General features: G+C 37.8%; 1 protein-coding gene across 12 annotated transcripts in view; it reads right to left on the bottom strand.

Annotated features, from left to right (window-relative positions):
• KHDRBS2 (KH RNA binding domain containing, signal transduction associated 2) overlaps nucleotides 1-22288 on the bottom strand; it is a 598658-nt gene that overhangs the window by 228138 nt on the left and 348232 nt on the right. For all 12 annotated transcript variants that reach the window (XR_004917485.2, XR_013441225.1, XR_004917482.2 and 9 more), the window contains 2 exons: nucleotides 10724-10851; nucleotides 4192-4390 (listed from right to left, as the gene is read on the bottom strand). Coding sequence is in view for 7 of the 12 variants with exons in the window: in XM_078055184.1 (XP_077911310.1) it covers nucleotides 4192-4390; nucleotides 10724-10851 (327 nt within the window). In the remaining 5 variants the exon portion in view is untranslated. The remainder of the gene's footprint in view (nucleotides 1-4191; nucleotides 4391-10723; nucleotides 10852-22288) is intronic.

The following is a 22288-nucleotide window of genomic DNA, read 5'->3' as shown; positions in this document are numbered from 1 at the left end:
GTGGTCAGAAATTTAATGCTGGGACTCAGCAGGGGAGAAAGAAAAGTCTGAAAACAGAATTGGCTCACAGTGTCATTTATAATAAAGGGAACCTTTGCTAAGAAATTTTATCTGAAAGTTAAGAACTCCTTTGAGATTTTTACCATCAACTCAGCACGGTGCTATTATTTTGTTACTGAGACACTTAAACTTTTGTTTTTCTTACCCCTTACAGAGGAATCAATAGTTTAAAATTAGAGCAGAGAATAGCAGCTCTTGAGTGTTAATCTGAGCTTGGTACTGAGACCTCAAAGATTGTTGTCAGCAGTTTATCAGCCATGTATTAAACTCTGTACATACTCATTGTTTATAGGAAAAAAATTAAAATATGACATATGACAGGTTTTAATAAAACATGGCATAAAGGGTTTTTAAAGAATAGCTATCTACTTTTTCCTATTACCAAGAGTATGTTATCGGAGATGTATTTCAAGATATCTGCTAAGTTCATAATATTTTCTCCTTCTCTGGAAACTAGTGTCTCCCCACATTATCCTTGGGGTTAGGGTCCCAATAACCATGCTTATATTGTGTGAACTTGACCTTTACCCTATCCTTGCCACTGGTGGCTGGTAAGTAGTAGATCCCTGACTTAATTTCCAGAAACTGTCCTCTAGTCATAGCTGACTGACTAGTGTTGGACACTTGACAAGCCTGGGTGAATAGGATTCCCTCACCTGGTGATCTAGACTAGGACTGAGAGACAGACAAACCAGTGAGTATCTGTAGGTGACAAGAACGGGTCACAAATGTGGCAGCCCTAGGGTGGACATACATTGATCAGAGAAGCCAACAAATCCAGTCTGTAGACTAAAGTGAATAAAAACATATATGCACGTGATGTGATGAGCACTGGGTGTAATATGCAACTGATGAATCACTGAACACTACATCTGAAACTAATGATGTACTATATGTTGGCTAATTGAATTTAAATGAAAAAAAAGAAACATATGCAGAGAACAGAGATGAGATATGAGGGTTCTTGACAATTTTCTATTTCCTTGTTCTAGACCTTTCTTAAGGCCTGATGGCATTGCTATTACTGGATTTCATGACTCTATATTCATATAACCCCCCCATCTCTGTTGTGCATTTTTAACTCATTCATTCAATAGGTACTTATGTCATATCTCAGGAAAAAGATGGCAGAATCAAGACTAGGCTCTGGGTTTCCTGCGGGTTGTTTATAGGGGAGAATATATTTTCTGTTTCTCGTTTTGCAATTTTAAGATTGTCTAAAGATTTTAAATACTGATACCTTACTGATACGTTAGAGGAACCCATTTCCCCTTTCCAATAGAAAGGAAAACCCAAGCAGAAGGGAAATCCAAGCCTCCGAGTGTTTATAAAGGACACAGCAAGTGATGTGGTGAGAATGCAAACCTCAGGATGCTGCTGTGTGTTTTGCAAGTCAGATTCCCATCCCCCCAGCAACACAACTCACTTTCCCAAAGCCAGACTTTCCACTTCCTTCCCTGGCGCTCCTCATTTCAATGAATGACCCCTCGATTTAACCCACTTGTTCAGTTCAAATTTCAGTTTAACCTGCACTTCACAGAAACTTCACAAAAATTTCCTTTTCATTTTTTTTCACAAGTTTTACATCTATCCCATCATCAAATCCTAACAGATCATTTTCCCAGTGCTCTCAGACTCTGATCTCTTCTCACCCCCTCCAAGCCATTATTCTGTCCGTGGGGAGTGACTGCAAAAAGTCATTCACCCGTCTCTGTTTCTACAGCAGAATAAACCTCTTGAAACATAAATCTGATCATGTCACTCTCCTGCCCAAAATTCCAACAGCAACATGAATTGGCCTGTCCATCCCTTGACCTTATCTACTACCTCTGCCTCACACATTGTTACAGTTTTAATGTCTTCCTTGCTGTTCCCCAAATATTCCAAGCAGGTTCCATCTCAGGGCATTTGTGCTGGTTTCCTTTACCAGGGATGCCTTTTATGGAGGCACCCCCTGAGCCTGGACCTTTGCTTCATGAGGCATTTGTTCAAGTCTTCTCTGCAGAAAGACCTTCCCTGACAGCCCATGTTATGGTAGCGCCCTCCCACCACCTCTCTCCAGAGCATTTATGTCTACCTGGCATTACTTCATTCATTTATTGATATGTGTTTGCTTTCTGTCTCCTCCCACTAAAATGTAAACTTCATGGAAGCAGATATTTGGTCTGTTTTGTTCACAGCTACATCTCCAGGACCTTCAGAACAGTGCCTAAAATAAGAGCGACGCTCAGTAAATGATTGAGTGAATGAATAAAAGGGACTGGATACTTTAAAATCTAAGTAAAAAATTCAGATTATATGGCTTTACATATTTTCCTTTACTTACTCTAAGAACTCCCCTCCTCTTAGATTCCCATTCAGAATATAACCTTTCTCACTCATGTTTCTATAGACTCTTTATGCTTTTGTAGCTTATTCTTATTGGGTCTGCACTCTAGTGATTTATCTGACTATAAATTGGAATGCACATGAAAGGCTACAGTGTTTTCTTAGCTACCCCAAAGCCACAATGTTTTGCCAATCTTACTCTCTTTCACAGTGCCCTGTAAATTTCACATGCCCTGTAAATTTTCTGGTTAATAACAATGTTGACCTCTATTACCTGAAAAGGTTTTCTCTCTTTTTTTAATTTTTGAAATAAAGATCTGACTGTTTAAACTTCTATTTGGAAGATACATAAAGATGGCAGAAGTAGAAGGTTTCTCGGAGAAAAAAAAAAAATCCCATCATCCCTGTTGTGGATTTTTAATTCATTCATTTAACAAGTTCTTACTTCATACATACTGTGTCTCGGGAAAGAGATGGCAGAATCAAGACTGGGCTCTGTGTTTTCTTGTTTACCAGATAGAATATATTTTCTGTTTCTAATTTTGCAATTTTAAGATTGTCTGAAGATCGTAAATATTGATACCTAATACTGTATAAAAGACCTTTTTTGGTATAAAAGATACTTTAGATGAACACATTTCCCCTTTTCCAGTAGAAATGGATTTCTAAAAATTTTTCTTCACTCTTACAAATATTTGTCAACGTTCTGTATTAAGCAATAACATTATTCCTAAATGCTAACATACTCTAAGCACTAATACATTCTTAGTGACAACTATCAATAATGTTCACTTTATTTTAGAATAAGTTTTACTTGGTTATTAACCAGTTCATTAAGCATTTGTATGTTTTGAGTGTCCGGCATGTGACAGTAACTGTCCTTGAAGAGCTTATGTTTATTTTTTTTATTTTTTAAGAGTTTATGTTTAATACATAACCATTCACAGAGGACATTTAAGAAGACAGCATGTCTGTGGGTGGTTGAATGAAATAAACACCTAGGCCAGGGATGAGCATGCTGGAAAGTTTAAAAGTAAAATGAATCTATTTCATAGGATGATGACTGGCTTGCATCAGTTAACTTTAACACTTACAGTAGATTTACTGTGGTTACACAAGTGAATAGGAAACTGTCTGTCTTTATAATTTTCACAATATTCTAGTCACTGGGACTAGAATACAATGTGACAACAACCTGGATGGAAGGTTAAAAGACGTATCAAGTGACATGGTGGTTGGGAAGGGAGTGGAATGCTTATAGACACTGCATTTCTTCTGCTCATTCTATATTTTTTGAATTCTTCGTATCTGCCAATCCCGTATGTTTCATATGGTGAAAGAGAGAGCAAGGATATTTAAATGAAAGACCAGTCTCATGGTCTTACATTATTACCAAAGTTTATAATACAATCACATTGTATCTGTCAAATATTTCTGAGTGATTTTTATGCTAATCTTTAACATGTCCCAGAAGAAACTTCTGAGTATATGACAATTTACATTATATTCATAATTATTTCCATCCTGAGATTGATCTCCTAAAGAATAAGAAAACCTCAGGATAGTTTGATTCTTAAAATGCAAACTGTTTAACTGGTACCAACAACCATGGCACCTGAAAAATAAAAGCTTTTCTCAAAATGCTCTCGTTTAAATGCATTGCTTAAATTCTGTTGCAAATGACCTTTGTGTTCTGCAACAAACATCATCTGCTACATCCATGGTATTGAATGTCTCTGAGGGTTAGCCTGTTACCCAATCAGTTGAACTCTTCCTAACCACTGATTTCTCAAGGGTACTTACATATTCTTCATAAGCTTCGTGGGCTGGAGGAGGGGGTGCCCTGTATCCCGGCACTGCCGGTGCCCCCCGGGCTCGTGGGGTAGGGACACCTCTTGCTACAGGGGGCACTGGAAGAGCTCCACGAGTCACAGTAGTCCCTCGAGGGGTGAGTACACCTCGTCCAGGTGGTGGGGGAGGAGGAATGGCGCCCCCACGGCCCCTAGGAGAAACAGGTCATGTACAGATGAGAAACCAGTGATGAGAGAAAGAGACTAAAACAGAGTTTTCATCTTACAGCCATATGATGGGAAGAAAACCAAATTTATCTGTATGCATAAGCACGTGTGTGTGTGTGTAATTGAGTTTCTTTAGGCTATAAAGTATTTTGACCTCTACAGTAGAATAAATTTTGTAAATCTTATAATGAAACTCATGTAAAATGCTTGAATATAAAATGAAAAAAAACAACCAAACACAAACCAACCCACTCATTTTATTCCAGATTTGCCAAGGAGACTCAGATCAGAGCTTCAGCTAACATATAAGTATTTCCTGCTTTTTAAAAGTTCACCTTATGGGGGCGCCTGGGTGGCTCAGTCGTTGGGCGTCTGCCTTCGGCTCAGGTCATGATCCCAGGGTCCTGGGATCGAGTCCCACATCGGGCTCCCTGCTCGGCAGGAAGCCTGCTTCTCCCTCTCCCATTCCCCCTGCTTGTGTTCCTGCTCTCGCTGTGTCACTCTCTGTCAAATAAATAAATAAAATCTTTAAAAAAAAAATAAATAAATAAAAGTTCACCTTATGCCAACTTTGCTTTTACAAAAGACCTACATTAGCACCTGTTTTGGCTAACTGAAAGAAATCAGAAGAAGATTCCTGCTTTTCTGAAAACTGTGAAAAGCAAAACCAGTGTTCAGCATTTGTTTTGTAGCAGGCCATTGTAGGGGCAGCGTGCACCCCGAGCAGCTAGAGTGGCCCCACCAAGCTCCTTCCCCAGGAACTACACTCAGCATTTCAACATCAAGCCGCCAGAGCTTTGAACTGTGTGAACATCTGTGCTTTATCTCCATTTATTTTGTGCATCCATTAGCGATGTGTCCTAAGGTACCAGAAGAGCCTGAGAGGTTATTTTTCCGGGGTCTGGGAACACTCAAAAAAAATTTCCATGTAAATTAATGGTAATTGCTTCTTTGCTTTATGCCATTTCAGCTTATGAAAGGTCTCATAGGCATGTTGGATAGCAAGGCAACCTGTATGGCTCATGGACCATCCGTGAAACTGAACTGCTGAATGTCAATGTCTCCTCCATGTTGGAGGTTATTGACAGTGAGGTGCAATGTTGTATTTACAAAAAAATCTGTCTGCACTTTCATACTTTAGTGAAATGTGGAACTCTAAGCACGGTGATATCATTCTGCTTCTTCCAGTAGCTGAAGCTTGAGGTCATTGAAATCACAAATCATTGTCACTGATTTGTCATCATGCATACAACCCCCTGAACTGGTACCGTCACTAATATAATTTGTCTTCCTATGGTAACTACGGTGTTAGTGAAATACGTCAGGATTCTGCAATAAAAGAAACGACTGAATGCTCTGTACTACGGTGTTTGACACAAAAGTAACTTGTATTAAAAGCCTAAGATCAAATGGTTGCAGCCAACTTTTATGGTTTTCCAAGGCCTTTGGAAAGGTTGAGTGTTTGAAGTCTTTGGACAAAAGCGTGGTTATTTCACTTTTTATTACGTCTGAAAGGCTGGCCTCCAGAAAGCACTGCTTTCAGCAGGAACACTAAAGCTTTGGGAAAAATGATGATCATTGGGATGTCAACAATCACACTGTTTGGCTGTGCCCACAGATGGGGGATGTAGGTTATGCTTTCTGCTATGAATAGCAGTCAGCTGGCTCTTTCTTGCTTGCAGAAAATGAGCTTTTGTGAGCGAACAGTAAGAATGCTGGTAGAGTTTTTAAAAGTTTTAAATAGATTATAGAGCTGATGAATAGAGAAATTATCAGAGAACTTCTTGTAAGTCTAATGTACAGAGAATGCTCTCCTGGATTGGGGAAGGTGAAATACAAAAGACCCAGAAGGCCCAGCGCCTGCTTCAAACACAACAATAGCTGAGAATACACTATAATATTATCATGATAATATAAAACACATCTCTGAAAAAGGATGTAAAGACCAATTTTACTTCCACTGGGCCTCCAAGCATCAATCTGTTTCCTCCTAAGTAGCGTGAGCATATGTCTGGGTTTGCCTAGAATAGTTCTGATTTACAACTGTTGTCCTAGCTTCCTGTTCAGTTTAGCACTTCAACACTCTGAAAAGTGCCCAGTTGTGGGTAGTAAATTATATGTCACCCTGCTTTACACTACATTCACAAGTGCTGTCTATCCCACTGAATAATCACGGGTGAGTAAGTAGTATAACTCCCTGGGCTTAAGGGGGATTTTTTTTTTTCTAATGGGTAAAATCAGATCTCTCTGAATCTGTAACAATTCTTCCTGCTTTAAAATTATATGATGCTCAGGGCACCTGGGTGGCTCAGTCCTTTGAGCGTCGACTCTTGATTTCAGCTCGGGTCATGATCTCAGGGTGGTAAGAGTGAGCCCCATGTGGGGCTCTGTGCTCAACGGGGAGTCTTCTTGAGATTCTCTCTCCCTCTCCCTTTGCTCCTCTCCCTGCTCAAGCTCTCTCCCTTTCTCTCTCTAAAATTTTTTTAAAATTATATGATGCTCATATCAGATCTGATTTCCCACCCTATTCTTCCCCCAGTTGCATCACAAACACAGCCCTAGCAAACCTATCTCCTGAAACTGACTCATCACCTCCTATACGTTGTGTCCTTTCCTTGGAATTTTAATCTCACATCCCTCTTCTCCAATTCAACTGAAATTTCACATCACCTATTTTAGGATACTGGCCCTGGCTGAATCTACACTACAGTATTCTTCATTTTTCTGACTTCTTGAAAGTTTTCCATCCTTAATTCTCTACCGACTGCTCATTCCTGAACTGAATGTAATCTAGTTATTGCCTCCCCACTTTGTTGAAAATACTCTTGACTGAGATTACCAGTGACCTATCAGTTTCCAAATCCACTGATTCATTTACAGTCCCCATCCCACTGCACTTGTTATATTTATCTCTGTGGATTGATTACTAGCTGGAAAATGCCTTCTTTGGACTCTTGCATTCTCTAACGCTAATGATGACTATTACCTGTTTCATTCCTAACACATGCCATATCCTGGATTATATGCCTTATATCAGAGGTTCCTTCACTTGTCTGCATATTAGAATTTCCTGAAGACTTTGAAAAATTCTAAATTCCAGGCCACACCCCAGGCCAATTATATCACAATCTCTAACGGCAGGAAACTCTCAGTGATTCCGAAGTGCAGACCAATTTGGGAACCACTGTCTTATATGTATCACTTAATTTAAAAATCTTGACAACGTTGTTATGTAGCTAATCCTGAGATATTTTAAAGGTTGAGTACCAAGTCACAGAAAGTACAAGTCACTTGCTCAAGGTCACACTAGCAATCCATAGACCTTGAATTAATTATAGGAATAATTATTCTTTGTGTAACTTGGTTCTTCACCTAATCTTAGTTGACAATGTCATTAATCTCTAACTAGGCTAGACATCAGAGAGTTATCCTTGTTGTGGGCCAAATATTCTTTCTTCTCCAACATCTAATTGGGCACTAATTCCTATAAACTCTAATCTCTAACCTAGTACTGTATCTCTATAGTCCAAAGAGTGTTCATTTCTGTTTTGGATAATGGACTTGTCTTCTTACCGGCTTCCATGCCATAAGTCAGTGTGTTTCTGTCTGTCTCTCTTTGATTACTCTAATTCTTTTCTCTCACAGTGATGACTGAGTAGTCTTTCTTAGAAACAAGTATGATTACTCCCTTCTTTCACAAACTCCATTAGTTCCATGTATTAATTCTCATTGCAGTAAACAAAAGCCTCCAAAATCTGCCCCTAATGTTTTATTCTCTGCAGTTTGCTCTCAATCAATATATAATGATAATGTGTGTCAGAGATGTCAAATATCTTAATTCTTCAATTATGTACCATAAATTATTATATAGACGTAATGCTTTGTTCTCTGGTATACATAATTACTGGAAGATTAGTTTTTATAGATATATTTATTGAAATGAAAATTGCTTTAATTAAATACATTTTCAACAAATTATTGTAGAAGTTTTCAAGTATCCCAGGCACCATTCTTTTTGAATATAAGTGTAATTGAATGACTTAATAAAGTCATAAGTATGTACAAATTAGCATCCATTAACTCATGTTTTCAAGAGCTTCCTAATCAATATGATTTTCTGTTTTGTGAAGCTGTTTCCTTATTCTTTTTTAATTGTAGATACTTTCCATCATGTGGTTTGAAATAGAAGACAGCAGAATTCTGGTCCATTTACTTTCATTAACGTTAATACATTAATGATATCAATATAGCATTGAAGTGAGGTTTAAATTTCAACAATTTTATCTTCTTTTTACATATGTAGTATCAGATTTGTATGATATATGGGATAGTAAAAAACAAAACTTTCAAATTTTTTTCTAACATATTTAAAAATCTAGACCACAATGCACTATTCTTTATTAAACCATTAAAGATTAATATTTTAGAATGAAACTTTACTGAAATTGAAATCTTATATGATCCACTCAAATACTCAAATATAATGTTACATTAAGGACCATCAATAACAAAACAAAATCTATTAATAAGATTTTATAATCTCAAAAGCAAGTTAATGCATTATTTTTTTTAAATGGTCCTAATTTCAGGAATATAGAATAGAAAAAACTTGTCCCCCCTCTGTAGACTTTCTAAATATATATTAGGTTACACCATATAAAACTAAATATATATTAGGTTACACCATATAAAATTTGGCATTTTGGGAATTACAAAAGTGACAGTTTCATTATTTAAGGCATATGATTTAATCAACTTAGGATTACCTGCAATGATATCATTTCACAACCCATCATGATGAGGTTAGAAATGTACAAGGTTTTATAAAAGACTGATTCCATAAAAAGTATATCCATAAAAAAAGTTATGTCACATTAATTTTTAGCAATAAAAAGTGTTCTTAATTAGCATTACAGAGCTCTTATTTTCATCATTAGGGATAAAAATGTAATAATCTCTAGAAGATTTTAAGTTTTCCTTTAGTCAAACGTAATTTTCAGAATTGCCACTTTTTTTTTTTAAGATTTTATTTATTTATTTGTCAGAGAGAGAGGGAGAGACAGAGAGCAAGCGCAAGCAGGGGGAGCGGCAGGCAGAGGGAGAAAGCAGGCTCCCCACGTAGCAAGGATCCCAATGCGGGACTCGATCCCAGGACGCTGGGATCATGACCTGAGTGAAGGCAGCCACTTAACCGACTGAGCCACCCAGGCGTCCCACCACATTTTATTTTTAGATAGCTATTGCCTTGGTATTTTACTTGGATATTTATGATATTTATCATTTTCTATTTTTTTTCTGATTACAAAATGGAGGTGTTTATGATTTAAATGTTAAAACTGATTTTTTGACACTGGTGATTGACAATATTTGGGGCATAATTTCATAAATAAATTGAATCAGCAAAGTATCCTAGAATCTCTGAAGATGATTTCTATGCAAGGTATGAAATAATATTCTAGATCTACGTCCTTTAGAGATTTGAAGGCCAGCTCTAACAGGGTAGAGAGAATGACTGAATTACACGGTCTATGTGTGAAGCTGTGAGTATCTTTTGCCTTACCTCTCCGCAAACCAGTGCTTTCTATTGAAAGCTTGACTAATTCAGAATCGTACAAAACAAATTCTGATGCAGAAAGATTCCAATGTTTGGTTTTTTTTTTTCTGCAAAGTGAATAACACCCAGTAAAATCCTCTCTGTTGACCAAGGACATTGCAAAGTCAAATGTACCTGAACTTTCAATACTCTTACCATCAACCATACAAGAAGTGTGCTTCTGGATTTCTGGACTAGTGGTGCATCTGTTATTTACCTATCCATCTAAGTGTCTACCTACCTAGCTAATCATCACCTGTCTCTCTACCAATCCGGAAAGACACATTTTTAACTTTCTCTTCATGCAATGTCATCCTGGTTCAAAAAAGGCAAATAATTGTATCATCTGCATGCTCTAATCTTGAGGACAGAACCACCAAGAAGAAAGTCTCAGGTTTGCACTTCTTATTTTCTTAGGATAGTTGTTAAAAGCTCTACCTGTGAATTCTAGAGTCAGACTGCTGGTGTAACCTTGGGCAAATTCTTGACACCTTTCTGTACCTCGATTTGTCACCTGTGAATAATACTTAACCCCAGTATGGAAGACTTGATGAGTTAATTTATGAAAGTGCTTATGCATCATGTAAGCATTCAATGTCATGGTTTTTGTCGTGGTGGCTGGTGTTGTTGTTTATTCCTAGCTGTGACCATGGCACAGAGCAGGTCAGCAAAGGCTTGCCATCCTCATTTGCTGTTAATTTATTTCAAGTAAGAGCTAATGTACCTTGAAGGGGTTGTGGGAGCTATTCTGATCCCTCTGCCTCTAATACCTCTGCCACGACCAGAGTCCTCTGAGCCATTTAAGTAAGATAATTCACGTAGTTGTTCCTGACGAATTTCATCATTGTAGTCCTAGGGAAACAAAAACAAAAAACATGACCCGATGAGTTAAAATAGGGCATGGGGGTTCTTAGAGCTGAACAAACACAACATCAAAGGACATTTTTCTTCTATTTTCTGGAGCCTTGTATATGAAAATCTAAAATGATGTAGAAGTGTATATACTTTAAATTCCTATTTTTATATACAGAAATTGAAGTTGCTTCTTTTATCAAGGAAGTACTCAGCAGGAAATCAGATGAAATGTGCTGGGATATCACTTGATGTGTTAGCCAGAAAAGGAAAGACAGCAATACAGAATAAAATCGTGGAATATACCAAAGTGATGATTAGCATAAAGATTACCGAAAAACAACTCTACTGGGATGGTATGTGTAAATTGCAAATGACTGCATGATACTCAAATAGCTAGTGATGCATAGACCAAAAACGGGCAATCTCAAGGCCCAAAGTAGACACTGTGTTAAAATCATAAAGAAGGGCAAATCATATGGCACAGTTTCAGACAACTGAGAAGCTGTGCGATCCAACCAAACAACTTGATGGACAATATTTAAAAATAAGGAATTTTCTGTGTTCTAGCATTGGGATGATGGAAAGATAGCCATAGTAAAAGGCAAATTTCACAGCAATAACCAGAGATTCAGTCAAAGTCAAAGGGACTTTCTTTATCTTTCATCAGTGTGGAAATATATCAAACATTTTAATGGGACCAAAGAATGGATTGGGGTCACTAACGATGAATACTCTTTAAAAAACAAATATCAGTCTTACTTGTCTCTCCTTTTATTAATACACACACACACACACACACACACACACACACACCCTTGCTTGAATAATACAAAACTGAATAACTGGTTATTTTTACCAAATGGCCAATCTGATTAAATTCTTTTTCAGTAGATATATGTTTAAGTGAAATCACTGTAGTGGATTTGCTAGTGCTGGAGAGGAGCTTAGAAGTGGACACTAGAAATATCTGTAAAGGGCATGCTGACAGAAATGATGTTTGAAGCCTAGTTGTGGGCCCAAAAACCAAGTGTATCATCTCACCAATGTTGCCAGTTTAGCTCTGCATATATGTGTACGGTAATATTAACCAAACACTGTGCATCCGCACCCACACACCTCTGTTTAGAAAAAGGCAGGGATGCATTCAGCCTACAAGGATTTCTAATGCACAGCTTTATCTCATGCTCCCAAAATTGCCTTGATTACAAGCAGAAGTACTAGTCACTCCAAAGCATTTATCTTCTTATTTTTAACATGTTGCTTTCATGTTCCTCCTCTTCAGCACCTCATAATGGGTTCAGCACCGTTGACTGACAGAAGAGCTATATAGTAGAAAATTACAGTTTCCACTGTAATATATATTTTCCACTTCTACTTCTTAATTTTCACATTCAAGCAACCATCAAACTGAAGAATAAACATGTCTATTATTTCATTAGGATCAGGGAATGTGATGAATTGTTACTTCTGATGAACTGTTAATTCACCTGAGTGAATTGACCAGCCACTATTAAAATGAAAAATTAATTCCATAATTTTCCCATGTAATATTCCTAATTGGCAAGAGGATCACTGCAGTTTCTTATCTGAGGAAAACCCATGAACTCTCAGGGTCCTTATGAATTATAAAATGAGATAGATTTTCATTGTTGGCAACACTGAAATTTAAAAATTCAGAAATTGCAGATGAATCCAATATATGTAAATTTTACTTTTATGCTAGAATCAGAAAATGTAATAATGTGGATGTAGTCTTATGTATTGTATACTCATAAAGAAGAGGGGGAGGAAGAGACTGGGGACAAAATAGGGGAGAAGGAGGAGAAACATATTAATCAGACAGTATGAAAGAATAATTCCCAATTTGATCAGGCCTCCCTGCATCCATATCTTGGAAAGGTCCCATCACACTGACTCTAGAATTATCCATGTGATTTGTTTTAGCCAACTGGACAAGAAGAAAGGTGACAAAAGCAAAGACTTGAAAAGTGCTTCCATACTGGAACTTGCCCTTTCTTGCCACCAGATGAAGAAGCCCAGGCTGGTTTTCTGGATAATGAGGACCATGTGGAGAGAGGCTCCAATCACCCCTTCCCTCCCACCATCCCATCTGAGTTCCCAAACATGTGAGTGAGGTCATCCTGGGCCATCCAATATGAGTCAAGTTGATGAAGAGTGGAAAAATCACCCTCTCACCCCCAGAATGGGTAGAAATAAATAATAAAGTGGTGCTTTAAGTCAGCATTCTGGTGGTTTATTTTCTGCAAAAACTAACAAATACAGAGGGGGCTGGTCAGCCTGGAACATGAGAGACCAAAGTCAGAGCGGCATACTTCAGCAGCTTTTTTCCTCTCCTGTCCAAAAGAGGGTGCATAGGCCCAGGTGTGATCTACATGTTTCTTGTAGGGCAGGTACAGCCCTAGTATGGAGGTAAATATAGCTAATGTCATACCCTAGTGTCATTAAAGTTTGAACTGTCCACTTAAAACACTTTATTCAGAGTCTATGTTCACCGATCCAACTGCAGATTGGAATTCAGCTTCTAGACAGAAACCTGCTAACATGGAGAGAATCTGTTTATCTTATTGACATGAATATTTGACACTGTGGGTTAATTCCTAGTGTAAGCAAAACAACTACTGTTGATATATAATCAAGTTTTCTATAAGCTTAGCTAGATACTCTGTTTAAAGAAATGGATCATCTTCCAGGGTTGTGGTGGTCAAGAGAATACAGACCTCTGACTACAGATGTAATTGACTAAGAATCCCAGTTGTTCTGTTCTGAAATCCTATTGCTCCTAAGACCATGCTCCCCAAGAACAACTCCTAGTCAATGACCAAATGTGGTCAAGATGCTAAAATAGGCCCATTCCTGGGAGTCACGGGACCCCTTTGCCTGTGCTTCAAGGATTCTCTGACAACCTTGCTGAACTTGTTTTTTTTTTTTTTTAAGATTTATTTACTTATTTAGAAGGGGGAGGTGAGAGACAGAGGGAGAGAGAGAATCTCAAGCAGACTCCCCACCAAGCATGAAGCCCTACACAGGGCTCGATCTCACGACCTGGAGATCATGATCTGAGCGGAAACCAAAAGTTGGACACTCAACTGACTGAGCCATTCAGGCTCCCCTGAACTTGCTTTTAATGTCGTTGCACCAGGACAGTCTAGGCCCTTCCACCTCTCTTTCCTTTCCGTCAAATATTGTAGTGTGAGGGCTCTCCAGTCTTCCTTGGCTCCCTTATTATTTTTTTTGTTGTTGTTGTTACAGGAACATTTTCCCTATCAAAATCCATATGTGTATAATCCCAATTTGGCATCTGCTTCTTGGAGGGCACAAATGAATATACAAAGTGTTGACAAAACCAGGTTCCTAAGATTACAAAGCTGAGAGCTTTGATAAATACACTAATGTTAATGCTTGTGGAGCTTATTTTGTTCAACGCACCTTATACTCTGATTAAATTGGAGTACTTGCAGTTCTTTTACTTAAAAATGGTTATATACAGATTAAACGTGAAACTTGAAGCTGATTATTGATTACCAAAAAGGGTAGTAATTGATATTTTTTAAGAAAATGAATTGTATATTGCCCAATTTTTTAACACCTCACTTAATAGGACAATATTAAAGAGTCATGGAGTGGACAGACACAAACCATATCTTGGGCAGGAGACCAGAACAATCTGGTTGGCTCAGATAAGCTGCAGCAACAATGAAAAGCTGTGTGTGCACGTGTGTGGTGGGGTAAGAGAGAGGGAATATGGCCAACGACAAAAAAATTTAGGAGTCTTCGACTGGGAAGTATATGATATGATTGGGAAAGGTAGGGACAAAAGACATTTTTAGGTGCAGGGATGGTTAGAAGTAGAACATTAACCATATAAAAGAAGCAATGAGGGAAAAAAAGTTTAGAGGCGGAGAATTTGTATTTGGTCTTTTTAAGACTTTATTTATTTATTTGAGAGAGAGCATGTGCTCGATGTGGGGTAGGGGCAGAGGGAGAGGGAGAAGCAGACTCCCTGCTGAGCAGGGAGCCAGATGTGTGGTGCTGGATCCCATGATCCTGGGATCATGAACTGAACTGAGGGCAGACCCTTAACCCACTGAGCTACCAGGTGCCCCTTGTAGTTGGTCTTAATCACCTTAGGTTTAAAATGCCAAAGTGACATTAAGTGTTATCTTAGAAATTCAGATCTGGGTTGGGAGAGTAAATTTGAATGTCATCTGCACATATTTGTGATAATAGAATATTAGCACAAAGATTGTATAAGAGATTAGTAAAATAATGCAGTGATAAAAATTTTCTAATACTTTTAATGTAAATTTGTATCATTGAAGATGTCAGTTAACTTATTAAATACAGTGTTTGGATCATTAAATGTTAAAAGACCAGGTCTTTTAATAAACTCAAGTTTTTCTAATTAGACAACCAAAATATATACACCACTGTATTTATAGTAATGAAGCATCTACATGTTGCAAATAAATATGGAAGAGAACTTTTTTAATGCCCACATGCAAGGATAGTTGATACTAAATATTTTCTAGACTGAATATATTCTGTGGATTATTTTTATAATATAAATATAATTTTCTAAACCCTAAATTCTGTAATTTTATATTATAGTGCTTTTTCCAGTCTTCATTAAGCACAGATCTAATTTTCAATTAATCTTTCATAACCAGAACATGAGTCTACCTGAAGCTAGTATATCCAGTTGAACATTTAACTATGGCATGTGTTGTTGATGCTTCAGTTATATAACATCATTTTTTTTCAGTTATATAAAACCTTAAAGATACAAGTAAACAAAACATTCCAAGTTTACCTTATAAATATCATCTTATAAAAAGTATATAACCACATAGTTCACCTGAGTGAACTATGGTTCTAAGGTTCTAGAGTCATAAAATAATTATACCTACGAATGGGTGATTGTAGTTTTATGGCATTTATAATTTTAACGCCCAATTCGCTAGCACATACATTCACTGAAAAGTAAAAATATAAGTTTATAAGTAGTAATTATGATCATTTGTATTTTATGATATTATTTTAGTATTATTTTTGTTCTTATTTGATATTAAAAGACCTTTGAGAGAGAAAGAAATAGAGATAGAAAAATAAATACTTAAGCATGTGAAAAAGTTCATAAGGGACAAAGAAAGGTTAAGTTATGACAATTCAGGATGAACAAAAATGGAAAAATTAATTTCCAGTTATTTAAGATAAATAAGTAATAAAATAAACATTTTAACAAACATAATATAAAATATTATTTATAAAAATAAATAATAAAATAATAAATGTAAAAAATAAAATCTTATGTATTTAACTTGTGTGCGAAACCAGAATATTACAAAATTTTTGAAATAAAACTTACCCATATTATAAAGATAATGTTCTGTCAAGAAGAAAATGAGTTATACTTACTGATGAACTTTAATACTATTTTAGATAAGATTCGAAATTACTGGGATTTCACACTTCAAGGTATACCAACAGTAAATAAATCATACACACATTAAGAACACCCTTTGCCTTGCAGATGAGTTAAAAGGCGCTTTACAAATGCTGACTGGTTTGATCTGCAGCTTTGGTTTCAGACAGAAGGGATTTTAACAGTGAACTTTCAAATGAATCTATCAAGGCTTAATTAACACACGCATACCATACAAACACATTTTTAGGATTGATTCAAATTTCAACTTTATTTTTCCTATAATGTCCAAAATTTTGCTTGTTTGCTACCAAAATCAGTTTTTAAAAATCGCCCCCTTCAAATAAAAACAAAGATATTCACAGTATTTGTTATATATTCCTTTTGCTTAGGGTGAGGCAAATTAGCCCTATGAAACAATTTCCATGAAATTCATGCGTGCTCCTTTCTATATCTCCGACAAGGCCCTCCCATTGTGACGGCATATGGTGTAAACGGTATACACAAAAGCTCAGAGGAGACAGATGTTTGGATGTTCCTAGAAAGGACTCATGTTCATAGTCTGCATATTTAATGTATATGCATAACTTCCCAGTTACATACACTCATGTCCATCTGTTATGATGGCATTTTGCCCAAATACAAATTGGGAAGATTATTTCACTTGTGGATAGATGCCAGGTGATAACAGGTGTAGACAGGCTACCTGGGGTCACAGTGAGGGACAATTTTCCCGCCAAATTCCCTCCTCTGAGACTCCGATGGGCACTGGTGCTGCACATTTAAAACTGATTATAACCACTGGTAACATGTGAACGTATATTCAGCTCTACCAATGCTGAGACTGTCAGACCACATCGGGGGGGAATGAAATGCAGACTGTAACCTGTCTGGGCCAAGACAAAGAGACCTGGGATTTCCCAAGTCCCTACAGACAATTAGGTTAGGGCACTTTCACTAGAGTAATAAACAAGAAAGTCTGGGAGGTAATGGGTCCTGTGCCAATATCAAATCTGTAGCTGAATTAGAATGGGTAGGAAGCTCTTTCGGAGAACAACCAATGCTGTGCTGGATATTATTTAGCAAAACATCTTAGGCTATTAGATAACAGCTCTTAGCCAACACAGGGTGAGTTTTAATCAGCCCAGGCGTGGCACCAGGAAACCTCATTAACAAAATGTGGTCAAAGACAGTCAGTTCAGACTTATTAAGAATCTGTTCGGTGCATGACTCAGCATAAGGTCTAGATAAAGGCTTTGTAAAGCTTATTTGCCAAAGGACATAGAATATCACAAAGTAAAATTGTGGACTTTGTATCTTGAACTGCTAGTGAAGGCAATTTCTGTCACTCAAGAATGTTTTCTCTTTTTTTCCCATTACCAACTCATGTTGCACACTATGTAAAAATCATCAAATAAGATAATACCTATACAGATTTTTAGGTAGATATTTTGCAGGATGATTGGCTTATTTTCTATCTTATTTTATTAAACCTTAGCAAACATTGGCCACTGATATATGAGCTCCAGGAGCCAAGACCTTTTGATTGAGCACCAAAGGATTCACGTATTTCAGTATATTTGATTCATGTATTTGGTGTTATGACTTCACCTACACTGGCTTATAAAATCAGCCACTACCTCAAGTTAGAGTAGTAGATAAATATTTAAATAATGGCAAATGAGAGATTTGGATTGTTACTCTAAAAATACCAAGTTCCATTTGTTTAAATAGAACCGAAATGACCCTATTTTCTTCAGCAAATTTCCTTGGCAACTTTACCGCACACATGATACAGGAGCTCTTTCTGAATTTTAAGTTGAAATAGGCATTGATTCAATATTTTGGCATATTATATCTACCTTAATTTACGAAGACAAAAAACAAACTCCTGGCTAACACAGAACTGATGATAGTTATTGGTACATTGATCAAATGGATCCAAATTCTTCTTAACAAAGAAATCATCATGGTAAAGATACATTTAGAGAAGAGTACGAATTCTGTTGCATGAAAAACATTGATAGACTATGGCACATGTGGGTGATTTTTTTATGAATAACCTTGTAATTCTGAGCCTTCCCCTGGACATAGAAAATTTATATATTCAAGATAGTAATGCATCTAAACAACTAGATTTTTAGAAGTTCTTCATGGAGCTTTGCTAAATAAATCATCATTTATTCAATGTATTTTTGAGCAGCAGGTAAGTTCCAGACATTGATGTAGGTGTTGGAGACACAGTGGAGGAAAGCCCCTTAACCAGCAGGACTTAAGTGACTCCAGATGACTAGATCCCTGCACCTGTTCATGAAACGTTCTTCTTTCTGGGCAAGGAGGGATGCCTTCTTAATATGCTCTGAATCAGTGTATGCTCAATTCATTTTTCTTTTTGTTGATTTAAATAATAATTTATTCCCAATATTACAAAGATTTTTTAGTGGTTGCTACTTTTTACTTTATTTAAAAAAATGTTGAATTCTACATTTCTGTTTTATTTGCTTATTTATTTTTAAGATTTTATTTATTTATTTATTTGCTTATTTATTTATAGCACAGGCAGGGAGAGCGGCAGAGGGAGAGGGAGGGAGAGAATGTAGAATGTCCAGCAGACTCCGCGCTGAGCACGGAGCCTGATGGGGGCTCCATCCCACGACCCTGAGATCATGACCTGAGCCAAAATCGAGAGTCAAACGCTTAACCAATTGAGCCAGCCGGGTGCCCCTACATTTCTGTTTTAGAAAGAAAAGTATTAGCTAAGAAGAGTATATAGGTGGCTCATGAGAAAAATCTCTCCTAGAAGTCTTTTTGTTTTTTCCCAAGTGAAAATACTGTAATGATTCCTTCTGTGTTTTTTAATCAGGAAAACAACAACCTTCTCAGCCATGGCAACTTTTTTGAAGCTCTTTGAAAAGAGTATAAAATATGCTGTGCATGCCTTTTTTTGTTTGTTTAAAATTATCCTTTTGTTTGGCTTGCAGCTACCAGTTCCTTCCAAATTTAATCTTTAAAAAAAAATTCTTTGCATGGTATTCTTCCTGAATATTTAATCATATTACAATAGGGTAGTCCTTAAAAATAATTAAAATGTCACTGTTTCAAATGCCGCATTAGAAGTGAGCAGAATCATTTGCCAGGTGGGAAAGGTGAATGTAGCACAGAAGCCAAGCATAGGGGAGCAGGAGTGAGAGTATCCAGCGAGGGTGAAGGAGGCTGAGTTCAGCTACCGCATACTCAGGAAAGGAAGCCAATAAACACTTGATGAAAAACTTTAGCTCCATGGTCCGTAGCTGAAGAAATGGACTTGTGATATATGAATGCAATACAATGAAGAAGTATTAGAAGATGTATCAAAATATGATGTGAAAGTTCTTACGTAGCCTCATGAAATAAATTAGAATTGGGAAGTGAAAAACAACATGGATTCAGAGTTAGAGGAGCGAGATATACGTCGTTCCTTCCTTTCCTTGCTTCCACTGGTTCTGCGTCAATAGGAACCCTCTGCTGAATTATTTGGCTGGATTTTTCTTCCTCCAATTGACTAAGGCCCTTTAATGGGCTATAAATTGTATTCGTTTATCTGTGGGTGGGTTTGTTTAGCCTCTGAATTGGTCTTGAGTTGCAGCCTCTTCGTCAGGGGCAGATGGTTAAGCAGGAAGACTTGGGTTCTTTGCTGTCATGGGCCCATGCAGAGCAGCTAGCATGCTGGACTTCTCCTCTGAAGGGGGACAGCACACCTCTCTGTCCCAGGCTTCTCCCAAGATTCCCAAATCCCACATGCCATTGGCATGGCGCTCCTCGAGAGCACTAGAGTCAGCTAAATCAGGCAGCACCCTTTCCTTCTCCACACAATGAACATACACTGCAGGTTGTCAGAATCAATCTTTCTGTAGAAAGGATTCACTGCAGGAAGCCACCAGATCCTCTCAACAAACATGGAATTGATGGTCCATCTCTAAGGCTCCTTTCAGGCCTTGGATCTCTTCCCTCTTTAACCCTGCATCTCAAAGAGTAAAGGTAATGCCTGTTTTCTTGGAATCACGTCCAATATCAGGTACTTCAAGACCATTCGGTTTCCCTACCAAATCACTTGTGTCTGTCAAGTCCTTTCATCAAAGCCAAGGGAGAAGTAGTATTAAGAATTAGCATTCATGGGGAGCCTGGGTGGCTCAGTCATTAAGCATCTGCCTTTGGCTCAGGGCATGATCCCAGAGTCCTGGGATCGAGCCCCACATCAGCCTCCCTGCTCAGTGGGAAGTCTGCTTCTCCCTCTCCCACTTCCCCTCCCCCTACTCATGTGTGCTCTCTCTCTCTCTCAAATAAATAAATAAAATCTTTAAAAAAAAATAATTAGCATTCAGGTCACAAACTTCCCCTAATCCCTTTTTCACTCACTTTTAAGATTTATTCTGCAAACTTTGATTGAAAGAAGGTAACCATTTAATTGTTCTATAAAGAACATGCTCTAGGATTTATCAACATTAGTTCTATGTTCGATGATGAAGGTTATACTTTGATTTGTTTTCATCCCAATGGGAGAAATCTTAGGCTCTCAAGAGCTGAGGACCAGCCAAAGGAACTTCAGTTTTCCTTTATTTCCTATGAATTACAACCTCAAGCAACATCTGCATACTATCTACAATGCTCCTGTCCGTTGCCTGAAGGTAGGATTCTTACTTTGTTCTAAAGATCTAGAATACGACCAGCACAGGCTCATACCACTCAGAGCTAGGGACAGAAAGCAGGATTTCTATTGAACTTGTACAAACCTACAAGGCCAGGAGCCAGGAAGGGAGCATCTGGGACTTTGCATTCCTCAGTGAAAAAATATATTATTATTAAATATAGTAACACTATATATATATTAAATATAAAAAATATGCTTATTTGTCTATATACTTGTTCTAGGTGTTGCAAATATAGTAAACAAAGTGGCCCTCCTTGAACTTACATTCTAAAGTGGGGAAACAGACCACAAAAAAGCAAACAAAGGAAAAAGTGAGCTCATTTCAGATGATAATATGCTGTGATAAAAAGGAACAGGGCAACATGACTGAGGGACTGCTTGGAAAGGTTGGTTTAGATGGGATGTCAGCAACAGCCTGTCTGAAGAGGTAACCTACTAACTGAGACCTGAGTGTAAAGAAGCCTGACATGCAAGGATCTGGATCTAGACTCCCAGGTGGCTGGAACGCAAAGGCCATGAGCCAGGAAGAAGCTGTGACTCTTTAAGGAACAGAGAGAACACTAGCGCACATATGTCAAGAATTTAGTGAGCATGGGAGAGAGTGATACTAGGTCTGATAAGTAGGCAGGGGCTAGATCATGCTGGCTCTTCTTGGCTTTATTCTAAATATAATAGACGGCCTATGTAGAATTTAAATGGACAGTGAAACAACCAGTATTTTGTCTTTTTTTTAAAGATTTATGAGAGAGAAAGAGAGACAGATAACATGGGGGGGAGGGGGGAGGGAGAGAGAGAGAGAGAATCTCAAGCAGAGTCAGCGATGAGCATGCAGAGCCAAGGTGGGCTCCATCCCAGGACCCCAAGAGCACGACCTGAGCTGAAACCGAATCTGATGCTTAACCAACTGCACAACCCAGGAGCCCCCAGTTTTATGTCTTCGAGGGAACATTCAGGGTGCTATTAAGAAAACGGATTAACCTGGAACTGGAGTGGAAACAGGCAGAAGGGTGAAGACACTGTTGTAGCAGTAGGCATGCTGGCTATGGCAGTTGCCTCTGCCATCACCATGGAGGAGAGTGGTGGAGAGGAAGGGCCACTGGTTACCTGTGGACGTATCTGGCAGAATCTGCGGAAACTGCTGATGGATCAGATGTGGGGAGTTGTGAAGAAAATGGACTCAAATGTGACTCCTAGATTTTTGGTTTGTGCTACTGACTCAGTCGTGGTGTCATCACTGAGTTGGGAAAGATAGTGAATGTGAGGTTCCCTCATCTCTCTCTATTCTTAAAAAATGAAAGCAAACA

This window comes from Halichoerus grypus, chromosome 9, assembly GCF_964656455.1.
Source record: "Halichoerus grypus chromosome 9, mHalGry1.hap1.1, whole genome shotgun sequence".
NCBI lineage: Eukaryota > Metazoa > Chordata > Mammalia > Carnivora > Phocidae > Halichoerus > Halichoerus grypus.
The sequence above is the reverse complement of the archived record's forward strand: the minus strand, read 5'-3'. Positions and strand labels throughout refer to the sequence as shown.